The 22,821-nt window shown below is 31.3% G+C and overlaps 2 protein-coding genes and 1 long non-coding RNA gene across 3 annotated transcripts; 1 reads left to right on the top strand and 2 right to left on the bottom strand.

Annotated features, from left to right (window-relative positions):
• Window positions 1-431: 431 nt before the first annotated feature.
• On the bottom strand, window positions 432-4,118 carry LOC125422649 (L10-interacting MYB domain-containing protein-like). Its single transcript, XM_060816569.1, has 3 exons — window positions 3,875-4,118; window positions 1,335-1,676; window positions 432-1,250 (listed from the first exon to the last, which is right to left on the bottom strand). The coding sequence occupies exons 2-3, from the start codon at window positions 1,662-1,664 to the stop codon at window positions 681-683; spliced, it is 900 nt and encodes a 299-aa protein (XP_060672552.1). The 5' UTR covers window positions 1,665-1,676; window positions 3,875-4,118; the 3' UTR covers window positions 432-680.
• LOC132803471 (uncharacterized) lies at window positions 2,307-3,654 on the top strand. The gene is made up of 3 exons (XR_009638743.1): window positions 2,307-2,702; window positions 2,958-3,024; window positions 3,381-3,654. It is a non-coding gene; the product is annotated as an uncharacterized LOC132803471 (long non-coding RNA).
• Window positions 4,119-19,925: 15,807 nt separating the features above from the next.
• LOC107417332 (glycosyltransferase BC10) lies at window positions 19,926-21,768 on the bottom strand. Its single transcript, XM_048472740.2, has 2 exons — window positions 21,201-21,768; window positions 19,926-20,573 (listed from the first exon to the last, which is right to left on the bottom strand). Exons 1-2 carry the CDS (start codon window positions 21,708-21,710, stop codon window positions 19,926-19,928), a joined length of 1,158 nt encoding a protein of 385 aa, XP_048328697.2. The 5' UTR covers window positions 21,711-21,768.
• Between the last annotated feature and the right edge of the window lie 1,053 nt (window positions 21,769-22,821).

The following is a 22,821-nucleotide window of genomic DNA, read 5'->3' as shown; positions in this document are numbered from 1 at the left end:
AAGGGAATGTTGAAAACGATCCGCTATAAGTCTCATTCCCACATTGTGACCAATTATTATAAGAAACATAGCAAGTGCTTCTTCAACTCTAACTTCTTTAGTATCTTTCAAATATTCATGTTGCTTCAAACAAGTACAAAGAGAAAGAAAAATATTTTTGTCCATTCGAAACAACTCATAGCATGTTTTTTCACTCCCATTCAACAATTCTGTTATAAAATTTTGACCACTCAACATTGAAGTTCTTTGAGGTATTTTTTCTAGAAAACGTTTAGTGTACTCACATACATCAAGAAACATCATAAAGTCTTGAAACTCTTCATCTGAACTAGAAGAAGAGGAACTATTTATATCATCCATAGATGAGCTTTACCTATTGTCCTTCCTGCATATAATATTAAAATATAAATATATATTAAGACGAAATAATTAAAAGATCTCAAATTCTAAAACAATTTAACCATCCAATAATCAAGCACACCATTAACCAAGTGTAGGCAAACATAGCATTCATTTGAACATATCATCTAAACATATAAAGTATAAAAATCCAAACATATAAAACATACAAAAATCTAAAAAAATCCAAACATATTATTCCACAAACATTAAACCGACAAAATTAAATCCTAATATATCAAATCCCACTACAGATATAATTATGATATATGATAATCTAGCTAAAGACTATCTAACCAAGCCTTCTTCCTAGGCGAAGACATATGGATAAATATCTCTCTCCAATCTGCCTCTCTCAACTTTTCTACTGCTTTAAGATAAGTAGCATTGTCAACTCCATCTATTGCTTCAAGAAGGCTCACACATGTAGCAATGGAACAATCTTTTGCATTACCAATACTATTATCATCCACACTATAGGAACTTTTATATTTTTCTGCCTTAGCTTTAGCAACTTCTGTCTTTGCCTTTGCTGTCTCAGTCCATGCTTGGATTGCATCACTCATTTGTTGTGACTTAGTTTCCTTTTTACTTCTACTTTCTGAGCTAGATGATGCAGTGCGTTTCCTCAAATTGCTTGTTAATTTATCAAGAGTAGAAAAGGGATCATCACGACTAATGTTAACATGTGCACTCTCAGCCTCCAATTCCATCTCATCATCAGTATTGGGTGGATCACTAGTAGATGCATGACGAAACACTCCAGTAGCAGTTGACTTGTTAAATATAATTCCTAATAGCTTGTAATGCTCACATCCTTTCTTTCGAAATTGCGTTGCTTTAGGATGCACCTAAAAGAATAAATAATATATTCATCAACGTATAATAATAATAATAATAATATATTGTATATCCTCAAACGAAAGTACATATACCCGTATATAGTTTTGCCACATTTCATCTGTAGCATTCACAGTATTAGTTTCAGCATCCCAACCAAATCCAGTTTGTTGCAACAGCTCACTAAACTCACGATGCTTACTTCGAAGCCTATTGAATTTCTGCTTAATTTGCTTCATGTTGTAATTTCTTTTAGACTTATTATTCAGAGCTTCAAGCATATTAGTCCATTCCTTTGAACTGAACTGCCCATCTTTCATACCACCTTTGTTTATTAAATCTACCATAACATCTATATAAATCTTTTCATTGGTAGCACTCCATAGAGTTGAATCATCACCACCATCATTTTCCGTAGTTGACATCGCACAAATATACTACAGAAAAAACAAACAGCAGAATTGAAGCAATCATCATCAACATTTCTAGGAATTTAAAAGTTTCAACGAAGGGAATCATCATAGGAAGTGAGAGAGACAAATTCCATACTGACACAAAGATAAAACAATCAATGAAAAGGCAAGAAAGATAATCAACGTAAATAATATATATATATATATATTTCATCCAAATAATAATATATATATATATATATATCTAAAGAAACCCACCACAAGAAATTTCCACCTATATATATATATTTATATACATGTAATTTTCACCTATATATATATATATACATGTAGAACTTGGACAAAATTCATAAAAGCACACGGTTCCATATGCTTTGTTTTTTTTTTTTATATATATATATATATATATATATAAACATGTGAAAAGGTATCCACATGTCTTTTGTTTAGCCACACAAACTTTTTCTTGGCTCCATGCATATATATATATATATACACACACATGTCAAAACATCCCATCCTTTATCTTTTTTTCTTTTGTTTGTATATGTATGTATGTGTACACGGTTTCATGTAAACATAAAAGGTGTCCACATGTCTCTCTATTAGGCCACACTTGCACTTATAACAAATCTGTAAAAAAGAAAGATAATGATTTGTCTATTCCAAGCAGCCAAACAAACAACAATCCGAATAACTTTTGTAGAACAAAAAACAAAATAATAATAAGAATCATTTAAAATTATCGACATCTTTTCCAGTGGTGAGAGAGAAGGAAATAATTATGCAGCTTGAAAAGATAAATCACTATTGACTATATTGACTGTGTATTCGATGTGTATTTATCGCAGTTCGATCAAAAAACTCTCTCTCTCTCTCTCTCTCTCTAAATCATAATTAGTAGTGATCGGCAGAAAGAAAAATGTCGAGAGTCTATTTGTTGCTGTTTTTGTGCTAAATACCAGCGTTGGGGTCTTAGCGGTTGAGGCTTTTAGCAGACAAGATTTCCCTACTGGCTTTCTCTTTGGCGCTGGAACCTCAGCTAATCAGGTCCATTTATATTTTTTGTTTTATATATAAATAATATATATATATATATATGTATATAAAACAATTTTTCATTAGGATACCTGATGAAATTGTAGTACAGACTCATATATATCATTTTAAATATATGCATTTTTTTAAAAATAAAATCTCATGATAAGAGCTGGACTATATATATATATATATATAAATACATACATGCAAGAAGCCATAGAAGTAATTAATGATGTTTATGTTAAATATATTATTCCATGGAAGGTGGAAGGAGCAGCAAACGAAGATGGGAGGACTCCCAGCATTTGGGATAGTTCTTTTGCTCCTAGTGGTAAGTCATTTCTTCTTTATGAGCAGAGCAGCCTGCCAGTTTATATATAAATTGATTGTAAAGAAAATTAATTTGTTAAAAGAAACTATTAAGATTTAATTATCAACTGGTCCTGTATTTTGGTTCACTACTTTAACTAAATGGAAGAGTGTTGCAGACCCAAAGCTTTAGGCGTCCTTGTCTCACAGCAAAAAAAGAAAATACCCACACACTTCTGTATAGCTTTTTACCCAGATCACCAAAAAAGCAAAGGCATAGAAAAGGGAAATTCAATATGGCAAAAAAACTTCAGTCACGACTTATTGAAGGACTAATTAACCCTACCATTTTTTTTTTCACTCTCTTTAATGCTGCAGCCGTATTTGGACAACCTTACAAGAGGATCCATCAAATAATCATCTTGGGTGTCCTCTACTACAAAAATGGAGAAGAGCTGGAAACTAGCTTTACTCCTCCTGCATATATTTCTAAAAGACTCTGCTCTTCATAAGTCCAGAACCAGAAACTGAGCCAACCTCTTCATCATCATCATCAACATCTCCATGAGAAAAAGAGAGTTTTACCAAAAACCGCTATTGTAAAAGAAGTGGGTGAAGTGAAATAGCTGTATTATTAACTAATAGAAATTATTATTCAGAACTTCCTAATTTAATTTCTTTGATGGAATTGGAATCACTATTGTCCCGACTGAATTTTTTTTGCCATATCGTGGAATTGGTATGAGCAATTAAACCCAAGAAAAATTCATAATCAATAATAAGCAATTAAACCCAAATCTAAAAAAATTACAAACACAATTTATCAACAGAGAATCCAACCAGTATTGAAAGATTTGAGAAGAGAGAAAAACCTAATCGGTGAACTTCAGCAGAGATCGGTGAACTTCAGCAGAGATCTGTTTTTATTGAAGGCACGGCTGACTATTCGAGATCTGTTCGATGAAGATTAGCTGGTGTGCGTGGGTTGACGAGCGGTGAACGTTTCGCAAGCCAGTGAAGGGGCTGGTCGAGCGACGAAGGTGAGAGACAAGAGAGGCCAAGGTGAGAGAACAGGTGGAAACATCTTTTTGATGTTTTCCCAATTTTATTTTATTTTTTAACTTATTTTCAGAACTTGTTTTTAGAAACAAATGGCCAAACAGGTATAAAATTGTTTTGGAAATAAATTTCTGTTTTCAAGAACAGAAAACTGTTCTGAAAACAGCTGGCCAAACAGGCCGCTAGCTTTGTTGTTGTCGAAAGACCATAATCATAAGCTGTGCTATTGCGATCGAGAGGAACCATAGATAAAATCATTGTGAGATCTGCAACTCGCTGACCCTAAACCTCAACATTTTTTCCTTTGTATTTAAATGATTTTTTTATTTTTCAATTAAAATTTTGATTAGAAAAATTAAAATATGATAAGACATAAAGTAAAGAATAAAGAATCTTGTATAGTATGTGTCATAAATACGTATATTAAATAATTATATTATGTATTTAATATAGGAATCTTTATTTATGATAAAATGATGTAAATATAGGAATCTTATTGTACTAAAAGGATATGTAGAAGAAGTGATGTTAATTATGTACACATGGCATGGTAAATAGTGCCAATCTTGCCTATATAAGGGAGTTCCCTTAAAAGTAAGAAGTAGAGTTAGTTGTACCTTCTCATTTTGTGAATAAAATTTTCTTAATATTTTCTTTTCTTTCAAAATTGGTATCAGAGCCATACCTCCAAATCTTCCATCTAAAAGCCTTCCTTCCAAGAGCCAACCATCTAAAACCCACCCGTCTTAGTTGCAATCCTTCAATCAACCTAGTAATTCAAAGTCTGCTATGTGGTTGCAGCGTAATCTGATCTTCCACAATAAAGAAAAATACTAGGTATTTATAGTCATTTGGTTTGGTTTTCCAGTTATTTCAGAGCTTTGAAATAGGATCAAGAATTAAGGAAAAAAGGAGGGCAATAGCTATTGTGATGTGTTGTAGATGTCGTAAAACCCTCAGAATTCTTCTTTAATTTTTCTGAAAATCCTTGTGTATTATAAATCCTACTCTAAGTATTAAGATCATGGCTGAAATAACCACTATCAACAACCAAATACCATATACTCAAACCCATGAAAAATATGTGGATAACTTCTACTATGAAGCCTAATGATTAGAAACCCATCATTCTTCTTCAAATCCTCCTTTAGGTTCTTTGGCTCTTCATCCACTTAACCCATATCAATATTACAAATTATCTCCCATCAAATAATTTTTAAAAACAATAATCCCTCCTAGAGCCTCAAAATTAACTTCTAAAACTAACTTCTATCTACAAGTCTTCAGAAATATCTGTTCAAATAGTAAATACTTCTAAACATGAAATATACCACTCTCTTCTTACTGAAAAAGAAGTCAAAAGGTACTAAGATCAAGGCCACAGAGCATTACATATTGGTGCCATAAGGCTAGGCTTACAACCTATCTTGATAGGAGGCAAAAACGTCACATGCCTAGTAGCTTTGCCATACAACAGATGGAATACTTTTGGAGATGCTCTCATCACTATGATTCAAGCACGACTCAACAACGGTCATGTGGTGATCCAGATCGAGCCAAACTGCACGCTTGATCCAACAAAGCTAAACATTGTAGACACTTAACAAGTGATGATTAAGCTATTTGAAGCAAACATGAGGCATAGAGAAACTGCTTTAGCACTCCACCATACAATGACTCACAAAGTGCAACTGCATCTCTTTTCCATAGATCATGATTTGGCTCTAAAAGTTCAAGACTATGATGATGCTCGAGTGCTTTACACCACTGGAGAACTTACTTAGTAATTATTAACAAAGAAGACAATAACAGGTGATACATGATGAAGCCAAGATATCAAAAGAATCTAATAGAAGGGTATCAATATCCTTTTCTACTAAGATTCAACCAATGTATCCCTGTGAAAGGTGCCAAGTTAGAGGACATACCCCTACCAGCTGTCTGCACATGCTAAGACAATCTATATCTCATAATCGTCAAATAAACTTGGTAGAAAATGTGCAAGCTCCAAAAGATAATTTCTGTCAAAATGTCTTAAGAGAATTTACTATTGAAAAATGGTTAGTAAGAAAACTCATACCTAAAGACATTGGTTCAATTGAATCAACAATCAACTGGAGTAATTTCAACAGTAAAACTCAAAATGAAATGCTAAACAGTATCTTTGAAAGGCAACATTATAAAATTCAACAGACAAGACAGATTATGCATGAGATTCAACAAATTAGATAAAGAATTCCTCTGACAGCTCCAAAACCATCAAAAGAAGGAGAGGGGACTCAAAAAGATGGTCAAGCATGGAGAAAATCTTACAAAGGAAAATGCTACAAGTTTATCAAAAGGAGACGAGCTCCTAAGCCAACTGACGTTTCTTTGTGAAAAAAAAGGTCATTGGTCAAAACAGTATCCAAATAAAAGAAAACCTCCTCAACATCTCATCTAGCTAATTGACATGTCAGACTTTAAGGATGATGAATATCAATGGACCACATCCTCAATTCATGCGATATGGGCATATGAAACTGATTTCTCAACTTTGGAATCAGAATTATCAACAGATGATTTATCAAAGGAATAAAACTAGGTATCGACACTTTCTGAAAATGTTAATCTATCCTATATATCTACAGAAAAATTTCGCCCCATATATAAAAATCGTATTAAATCAGCTGGACAAGTCGATAGCTTTAACTGCCTTGATAGATACAGGAGCAGCTATATCAATGATACATAGCAACTATCTACCTAAAACCTGCTGGATCCCCATAACAATGACATTTCTCCAGCTTCTGGAAAACAATTTTCTAGTTCTTTCTATATAAAACCCGTCAATATTTAACTCTCTCCCACATTACAACAAAGATACTCTTTTTACATTTTTAACCATTCACGAGAAAATGTTATTCTTGGTATTGACTTCCTCACCCTTTGGTCACCCTTTTCATTTCATACTGATGGTCTCTAAGTCTATTTTCAATATAAAATTCCGTAGGTAACCAAACACAAACTTTTTGGGGTAGGTGAAATACAAGAAAAATAATTTGAATAAGAAAAACAACTTTTGTTGCAATGCTATGCCTACAGACCAAATAAATTTTGGAAAAAAAAAAAATACTTTGTTTGTCTCCCATACAATGAAAACCATCAATATCCTAAGAATGGACTTCGAAACCATCAGCATGAAATGAAAAGGGTGACCAAAAGCCGAGAAAGTCAATACCAAAAATAACATCTTCTTTTGACTGGTTGAAGATTTAAAAAGAGTGTATCTGTTGTAATGTGGGAGAGACTTGGACATTAACAGGATTTTATATAGAAAGAACTAGAAAATAGTTTTCAAAAAACTGAAGTAAAGGTCATGTTTGTGGGGATCCAATATGTTTTAGGTAGACAGTTGCTATGTATCATTGATACAGTTGCTCATGTATCTACGAGGGCAATTAAAGCTATCGATTTGTCCAGATGCTTTAACACGATTTTTATATATAGGCGAAAGTATTCTCCAGGTATATAGAATAGATCAACCTTTTCATAAAGTGTGGATACCTAGTTTTCTTCCTCTGATAAATCATTTGTTGATGATTCTTATTCTGCAGTTGAGGAATCGGTCTCATATGCCCTTATCGTATCAATTGAGGATATTGTCCATCGATATTCATTATCTTTGAAGTTTGACATCTTAATTAGCTGGATGAGATGTTGAGAAGCTTTTCTTTTATTTGGACACTGTTTCAACCAATGACCTTTTCTTCTACAAAGGAAACATTTGTAAGTTGGTTTAGGAGCTCGTCTCCTTTTGATTAACTTATAGTGTTTTCCTTTGTAAGGCTTTCACTTTTTTGAGTTTTTTTTTTTTTTTTTTATCTTCTTTCCTTTTTTTTTTTTTTTTTTTTTTTTTTTTTTTTGCTCCAACTGAATGGGCTTGATTCATTGCAACCAAATTTTTGAATATCCTACTTGCAATATTTTGTTATTGAAGCTTTTTCTCCCTACTTAATCATCTTTTTAAGTTTTTGGTTATAGCAGTATTCTTGTAGTATTTCATCTGCCATTGCATAGATTTTAGCAAGGTTTGTATAAGTAAGATCTTGGATATTCTTTACTTTCAATTTTGCTTCAATGAGTTCTGCTATTGGTGAAGGCATATTTAAGAGGAAAGATCTTTTCAGCATATCATTATTTTTGCCTATGCCCTCATGCAGTGTTCTTTTAACTTTCTAACATCACAACACTTATTATGCATAAACTTTTTTTCTGCCTTTTTTGCCATCTTCTGTTTTGGTTATTGTAGATTCAATAGTCATTTGGTCAATAAGTCTATTTATAGGTTGAGGATCTCTGAAACATGCTTCTTTAACTTTTTATCTGAGATTCAATCACCATCTTCTTAGTGACCCCTTAATGACCCAACGAATCCAGTGGTTATCCGTTCTATAATTTCTCTTAATTCTAATGTTAGGTTTCTGAGACTTTCTCCTTCTCCCCACGCTGCATCTTTTCAAGATATTGCAGTCTTTGTTCTAGTTCTATTTTGTTGATATCCCAGAATTGTTTGTCATCAGGAGCATGTGAAACTATGATCCTTGATCTTTTTGAAATTTCAACAAAATTCTCTATGTCCTTAGTTCTTGGTGTCCCTGTTATTGTTCACATGGAACTTGTCTATTTGAAGCTGTTATAGATGACTCTCCAATCCAATGAAATGATCGTATCCACTGAGTATTTGGCTACAAGCTAAAAGATCTTCAATTGGCTATGTCTATTACAAAGGATTTTGGCCTCTGACTCTCATATCCTGTTGAAAATGATATGCTAGATTTTTCATTTTTACATATCCTTCTTCTATTGTTTCCAAAGTTTGGGAAACAATATTGTAGCTTCCTTGGGAAGTTTCATCTTTGAAGTTATCCTCATCATCCCAACCATTTGGTTATACGGGCCAAGGTGTTGGTGGAGGTGATCGTATCTTCTCCAGAATGATCTTGGATTTCCACTATAATTTTCTTCTCAGATGTCATTTAGATCGATCTTTGAAAAGATAAATTTTTGTTCTTCTTTTGCTTGTGGGACCTTTTTGACTTGTTGAGTAACCTTTGTCTTGAAGCTTCCATATCTTTTACAGATTTATATTGAATCATCATTATTGATGAAGACGTGATAGAATTTCGAGGCTATACACGTCTCCTTCTTCTTGATGGTTTTGGAGTTGTCAGAGGAATTTTTTCTCTAATTTCATAATCTATTCTGTTTGTTGAATTTGATATTGCTACCTTTCAGAGATACTAGTTAGCATCTTATTGTGAGCTTTACTATTGAAATTACTCCAATTGATTGTTGATCCAATTGGAAAAATGTCTTTAAGTTTGGATTTTCTTACCATCCATTTTCCAACAGTAAATTCTTCTAAGACATTTTAACAGAAATTATCTTCTAAAGCTTGCACATTTTCTACCAGGTATATTTGATGGTGGTGAGATATAGATTGTCTTAGCATGTGTGGACAGCCGATAGGGGTATGTCCTGTACATTGATTGAGTCTGAGTAGGAAAGGATATTAATACTATTCCATCATATTCTTTTGATATCTTGGCTTCATCATATATCACTTGCTGTTGTCTTTTTTGTTTATAACTATTCTTCCCTTGAGCTGGAAAAGTAAGTTCTCTATTGGTGTTAAGCATAGGATTCTAAACTTGAGCATCACCATAGACTTGAACTTTTGGAGCCAAATCGTGATACATGGAAAAGAGATGCGGCTGCACTTTTTAAGTCCTTGTATGGTGGAGTGCTAAAGCAGTTTCTCTAGGCTTCATATTTGCTCCAAACAGTTGGATCATCACTTGCAATGCGTCGGCAATGTTTGGCTTTGTTAGATCAAGCATGCAGTTTAGCTCGATCTTGATCACCACATGATCATTATTGAGTCCTGCTTGAATCATATTGATGAGAGCATCTCCAAAAGTATTCTATCTATTATCTAGCAAAGCTACTATACATGTAACATTTTTGCCTCCTATAAAAATAGGTTGTAAGCTTATCCTTATGGCACCAATATGTAACTGTAGCCTTGATCTCTGTACCTCTTGATTTCTTTTTCAGTAAGAAGAGGGAGGTATGTTTCATGGTTGGAAGTATTTACTATCTGGACAAATACTTCTGAGGACTTGTAGATAGAAGTTAATTTTGAGGCTATAGTAGGGATTATTGTTTTTAAGAATTGTTTGGTGGGAGATAGTTTGTAATATTGATATTTGTTAAGTAGATGAAGAGCCAAAGAATCTAAAGAAGGATTTGAAGAAGAAGAGGAAGGATGGATTTTTACCATTGGGCTTTGTAGTAGAAGTTATGTACATGGTTTTCATGGGTTTGAGTATATGATATTAGGTTACTGGTTGTGGTTATTTCTGTCATGATCTTAATACCTAGAGTAGGATTTATAAAAGATAAGGACTTTTAGGAAAATTAAAGAAGAGTTCTTAGGTCTTATAGTGCCTACAACACATCACTACAGCTATTACCCTTTTTTCTACTCCAATTCCTGGTCTTATTTCAATGCTCTGAAATAATTGGAAAAACAAACCAGATGACTATAAATACGTAGTATTTTTTTTCTATTATGAAAGATTAGACTATGCTGCAACCACAGAGCATATTTTGAATTACTAAGTTGATTGAAGGATTGGAACTAAGCGAGGTGGATTTTCAATGGTTGGCTCTTAGAAGGAAGGCTCTTAGATGGAAGATTTAAAGGTATGGCTCTGATACCAATTTTGAAAGAAAAGAAAATACTAAGGTTACGTTTGGTTAAAAGAATGACTATTTCTAAAAATTAACGATTAGTAATTCCTAGGAATAAAAAAGGTGGAATAGAAAATCTATTCATATTATTTAGTTTGGTTAAAAAAAAGGCAAAAAGGTTAATATGAAACTAAAAAAATATCAAAGCATAAAAAAAAAAGAACTTAAAGTAGCGTATTTTGTATTCCGTTATTTTAAGGAATATAGATTCTGAACTTTTTAGAAGGAATAACAATTCTTTATTTTAAGGAATTTGGATTCCATAGGAATAGATAAGAGAAATTTTAAAAATCCAACCAGATAAAGGAATATCAAAATTTTAGAAATCCTTATTCTATTCCACTATCTATTCCATAAACCAAACGTATCCTAAGGAAATTTTATTCACAAAATGAGAAGTTACAACTAACTTTGCCTCATACTCTCAAGAGAACTCCCTTATGTAGGTAAGATTGGCACTATTTATTAGGCCTGTTAAAAAAATCCATCAATTTGATCAATTCGACCCAACCCAACCCAATAATTAAAGAAACTGATATAATTTGAATGGGTCGTGGGTTAGTTTTTTTTAACCAAAATTAATTGGGTTGGGTTTCGGGTTATAAATTAAAAACCTGACTTTACCCAACCCGACTCGAGTTTTACCTGCGCACATCTTTTACTTCCTGTACTGACACAGATTGAGACTTACGAAACCAGGGGAAAAAAAAAAAAAAAAAAAAGGAAGCAATTAATATTGTGCTTCCAATTTTTATGGGCTTTTGTATTATGGGCTGGTGAGTTTAAAAAAAAACGTTTCTCGTAAAAACAAAGGAGGAAGGGAATCACATGTTTCAAAGTTGGAAGGGTTTGCCCTTAATATTCCATCGAGTCTCCAACTTCTCCCCCCGATTTAGATACGACAATCTCCTTCATCAGTTTCTTTTCTTGTCTTTTCTTCTGGTAAGTTTCCATAATTTTCAAAAATACATTATTTAGTTTATTTACTCTTGTCATTTTTTTGCTTGTGTAGTTTATATTTATATATACAATAGACAGGAAATGAAAAAAAAAATGACAATGAAAATGTAAATGGATAATTCAGAAAGTAAGATTTCAATTCAGCAAAAAATAAATATAATCTCGTATCAAACCGTGAAAGAAATTGGGGAGAAAGTTGTAGTCATAGAAAGAGAGTAGAAAAAATTAATTGAAAAAATGGGAGCAGTAATATTTGGGGGAAAGGCAAGGCTGGGTTGGGTAATTAATTAATTGAAGCAAAATTTCCACACCCATCAAACATGGGTTCACAATACATGATATAACTATATATATTTAATGCCTTATTAATTTACGTATGTACGTGGGTTCAGCAACTATATGTATTTAATGCCTTATTAATTTACATATATAGAGGCCGCCAATTAGCTCCTCATATTTTGTCCATACACGTATGCATCTATCTATCATTTATGTATGTAGTATGTAAATCCTCATAAATCATGACTATTGAATAAAAAAAAAAAAAAGGCAGGTTTTAATTTGGACTATAATACATAGTTTTATATATTTGTATATATTTCCTTACTTATTCTATTATTTATATTTTTTATATTAGCTGCTGCTATATGATATAATTTCCTTCTTAATATGATTTGATTCTTATAATTATAATTATAATTTTTAGATGGATGAAATTCAATCTAATGCTTCTAAAACTCCATCAACAACAGCATTTGCTACACCAAGTGAAGCATGTAGTACACCAGAGACTAGAAAAACCAGCAGTTTCTTCTTATATTTTGTTTTTATTTTTGGTTTTTTGTTTTCTGTCTTCTTGTGTTTTCTTTCTGGGGAGTAGACAAAAAACTTGATGTGTAAAATCAACTCGCAAGTGCACGAATCGTTTTCAAGTAATAAAGTGGAAAAATAGGGTTGTCGTACCCAAGGGATTAAGTATTAAGTACCAAAGATAATTAGGTTTTGATAATATTTGAACTAAAATTTAAGATGGTAATTGAAAACTAAATAAACTAAATTAAACAAAAGCAATCAATTAAAATTAGATCAATTTCAAGCAAGAGAGAGAATTGAATAATTATGAATACTAGGGCATTTGATTTCACCACTAACTATTCCAATTTAATTACTTAAATATGTGAATTTAATTAACTAGTAATTTTGTTAACCACACTTAATCACAAAATTAATCAAAAGTAGTTTCCACTCACAATTGATAATATTCACATAACCTAATTTATTCCTTCCGGCCTATAAATTAAATCATGCAAATTCATCAAGCATAGATTAAGCAAATAATATGGCATGAGACATAACTATTTTCCAATCAATTATGCATTCATGTAAATCATTGGAGATCCATAATATTATCCTTTTCCAAGCTCAAATATTATTAAAATCATTCATTCCTTCCGGCCTATGAGAGCATTAAGTATACCAATGATTTATTAACAAAACATATTACTAATTAAATAAAACTCAACATATATTAAAATAATTAAACCTTCATAGTTAGGGCTACATCATAGCCCTAGCTATGAAAATTAGTTCATGGTAAAAATAATTTCAACATCCATAATTATTAAAAATAATAAGATTCACAATTAAAGAGAAAGGAAAAGAGAATAAAAACTATTGAAGAAATTCTCCTCCAAGAGCTCTCAAAGTCGTAGCCTTCTTCTCCAAGCAAGCCCACGTCTCTCTGCCTCCTCCAAGCTCTCCAATAATTGATCTTCTAAAACTCTAAAACTTTAAAACCCTAGAACCCTTAAGAGAATATTAGAAACTCCCAAAATTTGGTTTGTTTCTATTTAAGCCTCCTAAAAGCTCTTAAATAACTCTTTAAACTTGTATATCTTCCTTCAACGTGGTGGGGGCTATATATATAGGGCCTTGGGAATCTTTTTCTCTCTTTATTTTCAATGTGAGAGTCTTGGAAGATACCTTTTTTAGGCCATGAAAAAGGTTGGACGAATTTCATGTGTAAAAAGGAAACTGTATATTACTTGCTCTCTACTACTTTCCTTTTATCTAATTCCTCTTAAAAAAATAGTTAATTAGTCTAATTTACCCTTAATGAAGCATGTGACATGACATGTGCCTCATTAATGATAAATTAACCAATTATTGCCACTTGTTTTTATCTTGGCCCTCAAATTGCCTTGATTCCCTCTTTTCATCAATGATGGAGATTTAACTAGAATATTTCTTTTTATAAATTCCAAACTTTAAATGATGATAACTCTTTGCTCGCATCTCGAAATCCAAAAATAACGAGACATTTGAAATCCTCAAATTGTGATGATTCATATGACATCCACTTCCACCATGAAATTCTCGATAGAATCTTTATGGAATCTTCAAGGTATCTTTTTGGAATCTTTTTAATGCTTAGTCCGTTCGAGCTCAAATCTTGCTTCCCACCATAATTCGACCCAAGGAATCCATCTTTATGGTTGTTTTCTTAAATTAATTCTTCCTCTTTCACCTAGATTAAGAAAAATACATAATTAAGTATCTTTCCATAACAAATTAACACAAACTAACAAATATTAAGCTATAAATATGGCATAAAATCATCAATATTTTAGACCTAACAAGTAGACAGCTACCTTCATTGAGCAGAGGTCAAGCAAGCATTAATTATGTGTTTCATTGCATGGAGTTGAAATTTACACATAACAAATACATGGGTCCATGTTATCCAAAGCATCACAGTTGGTTGAGATTCTTATTTAAGCAGTCAAAAATTATTAATTAGGTTTTAGTTGTATGAATTTTTGTTTAAAAACTTGAGGCACAATCTTTATATTTAACATTTGGATTTAGGTCCAATTTGAGACCCAACCCAATCCAATCCGATTATTATTGGGTTGAATTACTATAGACTATCGAATTGGTTCAGGTAGAAACCCAATCAATCCGACTTCGTCGAATCGATTACTATTTTTCTTCCAACCCGATCGACCCGACTCGTTTACACCCTACTATTTACCATGCCATATAATTAACATAACTTCTTTTACATATCCTTTTAGTATAATAATGAGGCATTTATGATAAGATTCCTATATTTACATTATTTCATCATAAATAAAGATTATTAAATATATAATACAATTATTTAATATACATATTTATGATGCATACTATATAAGATTTTTTTATTCTTTAATAAATAAATCTTGATACTACAATAGATATACCAAAATGGAGTAATTGTTTCATACAATACTTTCTCCTAAAGCAGCATTGTCAACCTGTTTAAATGTTTGGTTTTGTACAGTTCACATAAGTAGTATAGGATCACTTTTAAATATCAAACAAAATAACTATGCAAAAAAGTAGGTTTTCGTGCAAAATTTTAAATTAATGAATATCAAGAAAAGCCAAAAAAGACTTCAAAGGGAATTACAAAGGAGCACCTCCCAGCTTATCCAAATACAAAAGCATTAATCACATCAGCTGGGCATGAGACAAGCGTGCACTGCTTAACAAAATGGTGCGTGTGTGTATTTCGGTTTAGCACACGATTTATGCAAGTTTTGGACTCTTTTGAAGCTAAGGGCTTGTGAATCGATCAAACACCAGAGAAACTAGGAGAGACAGGGAAGGGAAACAGAGAGAAGCGCTCAATTTTTGTGCCTCTATGCTGACCAATTGTAGTCAGTGATGAAAATATTGATGTTGATGAAAATATCGAAGGTATGAATTTATTGAAATGTCAATATTAATGGAAATATTCATAAGTTTACATAAACGATAAATTTTTAATTTAAAATACAAATTTTGATATATGAGATTATTAATATAGTAAAATAATATAAAAATACAATAATTAGAATATAATAATAATAAAATAGTCTATAAATATTACAAATTATTATAAATGAATAAATTATAATGTTACTTAGCACCAAAATATAAAATAATTTAACAGATAATATTAAGATATAAAATATTTTTAAATATAAATCATAATATATTATCCATAACAAAAAGAACTCTTTAATTTTTCAAATTGATAATTATATCTTGAGTTTCACGGATATAATAATAGATATTACATTTTATTCTTCCTTTCAATTTTCTCGTGATTTATTTACCATAGTTATTTTATCTTTTTAATTTAATGTTAATATATGAATTTTCATAGTTGAAATTTTTTTTGACAAGATTACCTATAATTCAATTTCTATCCGAATCAATAAAATCAATTATTAATTTTTTTTCTTTTTCAATAGCCTACTCAATGTAAATCTTTCCTTTGCAATATTATTGAAAAGTATAATAAACAGTCTAGTTATTAAATAAAACAAATTAATTTATTTTTAAAAAATTATGTTTTTTTTTTCCTTCCAGATCCTTCCTCTCCTCTTTGTCCCGTTCCCCTTCCGTCCTTTTCTGGTCTTCCCCCTTCCTCTTCTCTTCTAGTTATTAAATAAAACAAATTAATTTATTTTTAAAAAATTAAAAAAATCATTTAATTTTTTTTTCTTCCAGATCCTTCCTCTCCTATCTGTCCCATCCCGCTTCCTTCCTCTTCTGGTTTTCCCATTTCTCTTCTCTTCTCTTCTTTCTCTCTATTCGTGCTTCTGCAATTTTTTTCTTTCCTTTTGTTTTGTGAGTCACAATCAAACTGTGCACCAGAGAAGCAAATAGCGAAGAAAGACCAGATCTGAGAAATTTTTTTATTTTTTAGTGTTTTTTTTTAAAAAAAAAAAAAAGGAAATACCAAATCTCACCATTAGGGGGGGGGGGGGGGAAAGAGAACTTTGATGGAGGAAGGATTCATCCAAAATTTGAGAGCCAGATCTGCGAGCCAGTTGATATTTCCATTCAAAATCTCCACCGACAACTGGCTTTTCCTCTGTGTTTCTACCGTTTTCCACCACAACTTCAAAACTTCCAAAGATTTTTAGCAATTCCGGCGATATTTGTAGACTTCGACGATATGTCTCCGGCATTCATGACAGAAACTTCCCTTCCCCCTATTGGTGTTGCTGGTGATCAACACTCGATATTGTTGCCGATATATCCCCTCTGTCGCCCATTTTTGCTTCGCTGATTGTGGGGTTGTAATTCGTTGATTGGGGGTTTATGACCTCTCCCTCTTCCACTTAGTTATGTAAAGTCTTCGGATCATCTATTTATCATTATTACTATTATTATTTTTAATAACAATAAATGTAATTTTAGTAATTTGATTGAACGATGGGAGGGTAAAGTTTATTTTTAATTATTTATTATCAAAATTTGGTTTTAAATTTGAAATGGTTTTAATTACCTTAATTAAATAGAGATAATATTGAAATCAACTTTATTTGAACAATTCATAACGAAGACATATCGAATTTTGTGGAATTCTATATACAGCACAACAATCGAAAGTCAATAAAAAGAAAGGCTACAATATGAAGAAAAACCCATATCCATACTTATAACACCAACCCAACCAAAAAAAAAAAAAAAACAACCATATCCATACTCAAAATTCCAACATGGAAATTTTATCTTAGAATTTCTCTACAAATCTCTAGAATCTCATTACTTTTTTTTTTATATATATAATTTTACATTTTACAAGAAGTATTATTTTGTTCTTATTTTACCATTTATCTAAATTCCTACTATTTTTTTAAGAGAATTTCATTTTTTCAAGTCCTATTTCCTTTACATTAAAAAAAAAATTAAGTTATTTTGTTCTCTACAGTTTTAACACAATTGTTAGATATTAATCAGATTTTAACTTTAATTTTTGAGGCGGCATTGCCCATATTATTGAGAGAAACTGTGTTGGAAAAAAATACTCAACAGTAAGTTTTATGTTTACCGTAATATTTTAAATACATGTACATGGACTCTGTGAGTTGATCTTGGGTTTTATGAGTTGTAAAACTGCATTGAATCGGTGAAATTTTATATATTAAATCTAGCAAGTGGTATCAACAAACGAGCACCTCCAAGCATATCCGAATACAAACTACTTAATCACATCAGCTGGGAGTGCGCAATTATCATCAAACATAGAATGCTGCTGGAGACTAACGTTTTCTTGGCAACCAAATTTCCCAGACCATTAAATAACCTAGTATTGCATTGCATGTTCCACTTAAAGGCCCTGAACCTGTTTCTTATAAAATTTTGAATCATAATTCTAGTGCTCCACTTTTTAGGGTCTCAATCAGAATTAATTCTTCCCTTAACAACCTCCTTTGCATCAAATGACCAAACTAAATTGTTCCACCGGTTTTATTGCTAAGAATACAGTTGAAACACATTCCAAAAGTTTATACTCACAAAAAATAGATTTTTATTTTATTTATATTTTTCTTTAACACTTGAAAGCTCATAGAAAGTAGATTTTCATTTCATTTATATTTTTCTTTAATATTCCCTCTCAAATATAGGTCCGTTTTTTTGGGTTTCTCTTTAGGTCTTTACATTTATTTTTTTTATTTTGGATAGAGTTATTAGTTTTGAACTCAGGATTTTTTGGGTCTCTGACTCTGATACCAAGTTGAAATACAACTAATCCCAAAAGCTTAAAATAGATTTTCATTTTATTTATATTTTTTCTTTAACATATACAATAATAAACCTAGAAAAAGCAAAAAGGACAATTAACTTATAAAGTTGTATTATTACAATGTATCATTACAAACCTTCTCCTCTACCAAAAACAAAAAGACAAGGTTTCCATAAATGTACAATTAGCAAACAGATGTTTGGATGCAGAAACAGAAAGGAAAGAAGAAATAAAATAAAATAAAAGGATGCAAAACACATGTCGATGAAGCCTTAAAGTTGCTGATGGATAAAGCAGCGAGAAATAAATAAATAAATTTACAATGTAGTCTTATGTGCAAGCATGAACTACAGACACAAGGAAAAACCTTTGAAACCAATTACCACCAAACCAAATGCCACCTATCTAAATGCCACATATTCAAGGAGGCAACCTAAGATATTATTTCACCTTCACTGTGTAATATCCACTAAAGGTTACAAATTGTATTCTATATTCTCTCTTTTAATATAACTTATAGGTATAGATTTATTTTTCATATGTTTTTCTGTTATACACACACACACATATATAAATATATATATATATATATATATAAATACTACCTGGTCATTGAGATATTACATCAGGGAATTACGGTCCACGTTATCTCTTTTTTTTTTTCTTTTTTTTTTCCTAGGTCTCTTATGAGAAATTTTTGAAGAAATAAAAAGGAGCTTACATGTGACCGATCTTTTAGATACCATGACATGGGGGTCTTTTTATGAAGGATGGAGGGAAAGTATATAAATATGCAAAATAAAGATGTAAAAGGAGACCATAGAGGATGTGATCCTTCCATGGGTATACGGGAAAAAGAAAAAGAAGTCAAAAATAAAAAAAAATCGAGTTTATTTACATAATCAAAATTACCTATATTAGAAAACATGAAGTGCATGATACAAAGTGAGTGATGAACTGGAATTGTAAAATTAAAAAAGTATGCTGTTTGGACTATTTAAGGATTAAATATGGTCATTATGGATCGTTGTAAAAACTACTATTTTCTGCGAGCAAACAATAAACAGAGTTTGAATCTCCCTTCCCTATATATATATATATATATATATATGTATAAAATATATGTAAAATAGATTTTTATACTTTATGTATATATATAGAGTTCTACAGTATACTCGAAACCAATTTTTTTGGAAAAAAAAACAACGACTTTAACAGCAAAACCGATATTTTTTTTTTAAAAAAACCTAAAGCGGTAGAATGTTTTAGACGGGCTTGATTACGGTGTGAATTGGGTCAGAAAATCCTTCAGCATCTGGACGGACATTGGGCCTTCACTGGAATATCAATGGGTTATCTAGAGATTTTTTGCATTCACCCAAAAATAATAATAATAATAATAATAATAATATTAGAAAAATGCAAGATTTTTTAGTAGGAGATCCAAATTCGGATCGCCCAAGAAAATAGTGATTTTTATAATTATTAAAATAAATATTAAATTACAAAATCATGCAAATATCTATTTGACATATGATCTAAGGGTCAAAACCAAGCAACAAAGGAGCAATCCTTAGTAAAGGCTCCAATGTATTAGGTAAAAACTTTCTAGCAAATAGGAAACACATTGAGGTTTTATTCCCATTGTACAAGCACTGATCAGATCCAAACCTAATCTGATTAAGAAACTCATCATTAATATCCACCCATCCAAATTTTCTAGGATGGGATCCACCCCTTGACCAATCAACCCAAGTAATACTCCTATTGGAATTCGATTCAGGGCTTAACATATTCACAAGGGTTGGAAAATAATGTTCATCCATATAACATGGTGGGTGACAATATTCTTGGAAAATTGGGTAGAACTTTTGGTCAGAAACAATGAGGTTGGCAAGCTCTCTATGAACTTCAAACCATTGAGACCCTTTTCTCCAATCTGTGATGTTTATCTGTGGCCACATTTTCGGGTTGTATCGACCACGCCCTAGCTTTCTTGGATCGTCGAATGAGCCTAGGAAGCTTATTTTGGAGTTGATAAGGTGGTCGTAAACTGTTTTGAAATTGAATAAAGGAATGCAAGATTCAGAGAGCAAGATGAACCTTTGGTTAGAGGTGTCTAGGAGTGCATTTGCTAAGAGACGTCTCTCCGCGTCTATCATTGTTCCTGTTCCCCAATAAACCGGCTGCAATATATATATATATATATATATATATTAATGAGACACATTAGTATATATTGTTGCAACATGGACATGATAGAAATATCATAGTCATAACTTCTAGATACAATTCAAATGGAAAAAACCACTATTTCTTTAGATGGTGATCCCTAATTAAAAAAAAAAAAAAAAAAAGAATTCAATCCAAGCTTTAATTTCTAGCTAGTTTGAAAACTTACAGTTAAGATATTCTATATACATGTTTGATGCAATATTTAAGGACAATTGAAGTTTAAGTATTCAAACAAAAGTAGAAGAAACTTAAACAAGAAAAAAAATATATTGGAAAGTTGATACAATGAAATATTAGTAAAATAGTCAAAGGGGGAGCTGGATCTTCTTTCCCTCCTTTGTATTAGATTAGTAATAGAAAATCTCCATCCGTCTAAAGGTAATGTTTTATTCTTTTTTGAGTTTCATTTTTTATTTTCTTCATTTAAATTGCCCCATAATAATTTTGTATTTAACAATTAAATGTGTAAATTGAGCGCTTAAATCAATTTGAAACATTTTAAATTAAAGGCTACTATTATCTTATAAAATGTACTCAATTAATTAATTATATCATGCCTAAAGAGCTTGGGAGATTACCTGGCTGGGAATTCTTCTACCATAGAAGACAGAAGTTTCAGGCACTGTATCATTGAAAGAAGGATCTGCATGAACATAAATGGAGTAAAGTCCTTGATGTCCTTGGAAGAATTTCTCCCACAAGGGTGCCAATGGAAGAGGACCTTTCGTCAAGAACATGAAAGCCACTTTTGGAACACCAACCAATTCTTCAATTCGAGAATTAATCATCGATGCTCTTCTTAACAGATCCTCATCATTCAATGAAATTAAACTGTTATTACTATAATTAGAGCTCGAGTTAGAATATTGTTGATCGGGCTTTAAAGGCTTTAGTAGTGAATATTGGTAAGAATTTAGAAAGGCTTGCGAGGTGAATGAAAAGCTCTTGAAATAAAAAGTGATTATGATTCCAATGGAGAAACCAATGATAAAGAAAACAAAATGAAATAAATAATTTGATAGCAAATGGGTTTTGAAGAGCTTGGCAACAGATCGAAATAGATCTTTCCCAGTAGTACTATTACCCATTTGTTATTAGTGAGCACAAGAGAAAGAGAGAAGAAGAGAATATATAAGGAGTACTTTAATTTGCATACATGTTTCAAACTCTCTTGATGGATTTTCAATCTACATTGGTTTATTAATTTCACCTAGAGTAATGTTTTATATGGTAGCTTGATTCAAAGCAATTAAAGCAACTAATAGCTCCAAGATATTGACCAGCTAGAAATTAATTTGCTTACTCAAACTTTTGAAGACAGGTCGTTTTCCATTTCTTGCTAAAGAATTTCCATATGTGGTAATTAGTTTTATAATCATGATATGTTTAAAACTAGTGGAAAGTTAAATAATATATCAAAGGTCAGTGCTAGTTATATAGAAAAAATTAGGCCCTTTGAAATATTTTATTCAGTTTGACTTTGTTGCTAACTTCAAAGGATTAATTATTTAGGTGGGATAATTGCAGAGATAATTTATATATGTTGTGATTAAAACTGAGTGTAATTACAGAGATAATTTATATATGTTGTGATCAAAACTGAGTGTATGTCACTAAAAAGATTTTTCTAAATTTTAACCTCATCCTAAAGTTATGAAGAAATTTACAATGTAACATTTCAAATTCATGCAGGAGATGGATTTTGTATTAGAGATATTTCTTTCTATTGGAAAAAAAAAATATATATATATATATATTTTAGATAATATTATGTATTTAAAAAAATAATTTTTTTCTTAATATATGAAGACATAATGTAAAATTACCATATAGCTATTGTCCTTCTTGCCTGCATTCTACATGAATATTTAAAAAAATATATACTGGACAGATTTTTTTTTTTTTTTGGGTAAATATTGTACACATTTATCTATAGAAGATAACGTGTGTCTATTATTATTCCATTATATAACTCCTTTGATTTATATTTTAATTTTTCCATTGATCAATCAATCATGGCAGACTATACAACAGGTTTTGTGGCAAAAAGTGTATTATTTGATATATAGTAGCCATGGTTAAAACCTCCAATCGTGCATGGAGTAAATGTTTTTTTATTTTTAAGTCATGGAAAAAGACCATGTTTCTTCTTGTTAATAAAGCAGCGTAATCCATGTTTAATCGAATATATATGGGTCA

Source organism: Ziziphus jujuba, chromosome 4 (genome assembly GCF_031755915.1).
Source record: "Ziziphus jujuba cultivar Dongzao chromosome 4, ASM3175591v1".
Lineage (NCBI taxonomy): Eukaryota > Viridiplantae > Streptophyta > Magnoliopsida > Rosales > Rhamnaceae > Ziziphus > Ziziphus jujuba.
This window is presented reverse-complemented; position numbering and strand designations above follow the sequence as displayed.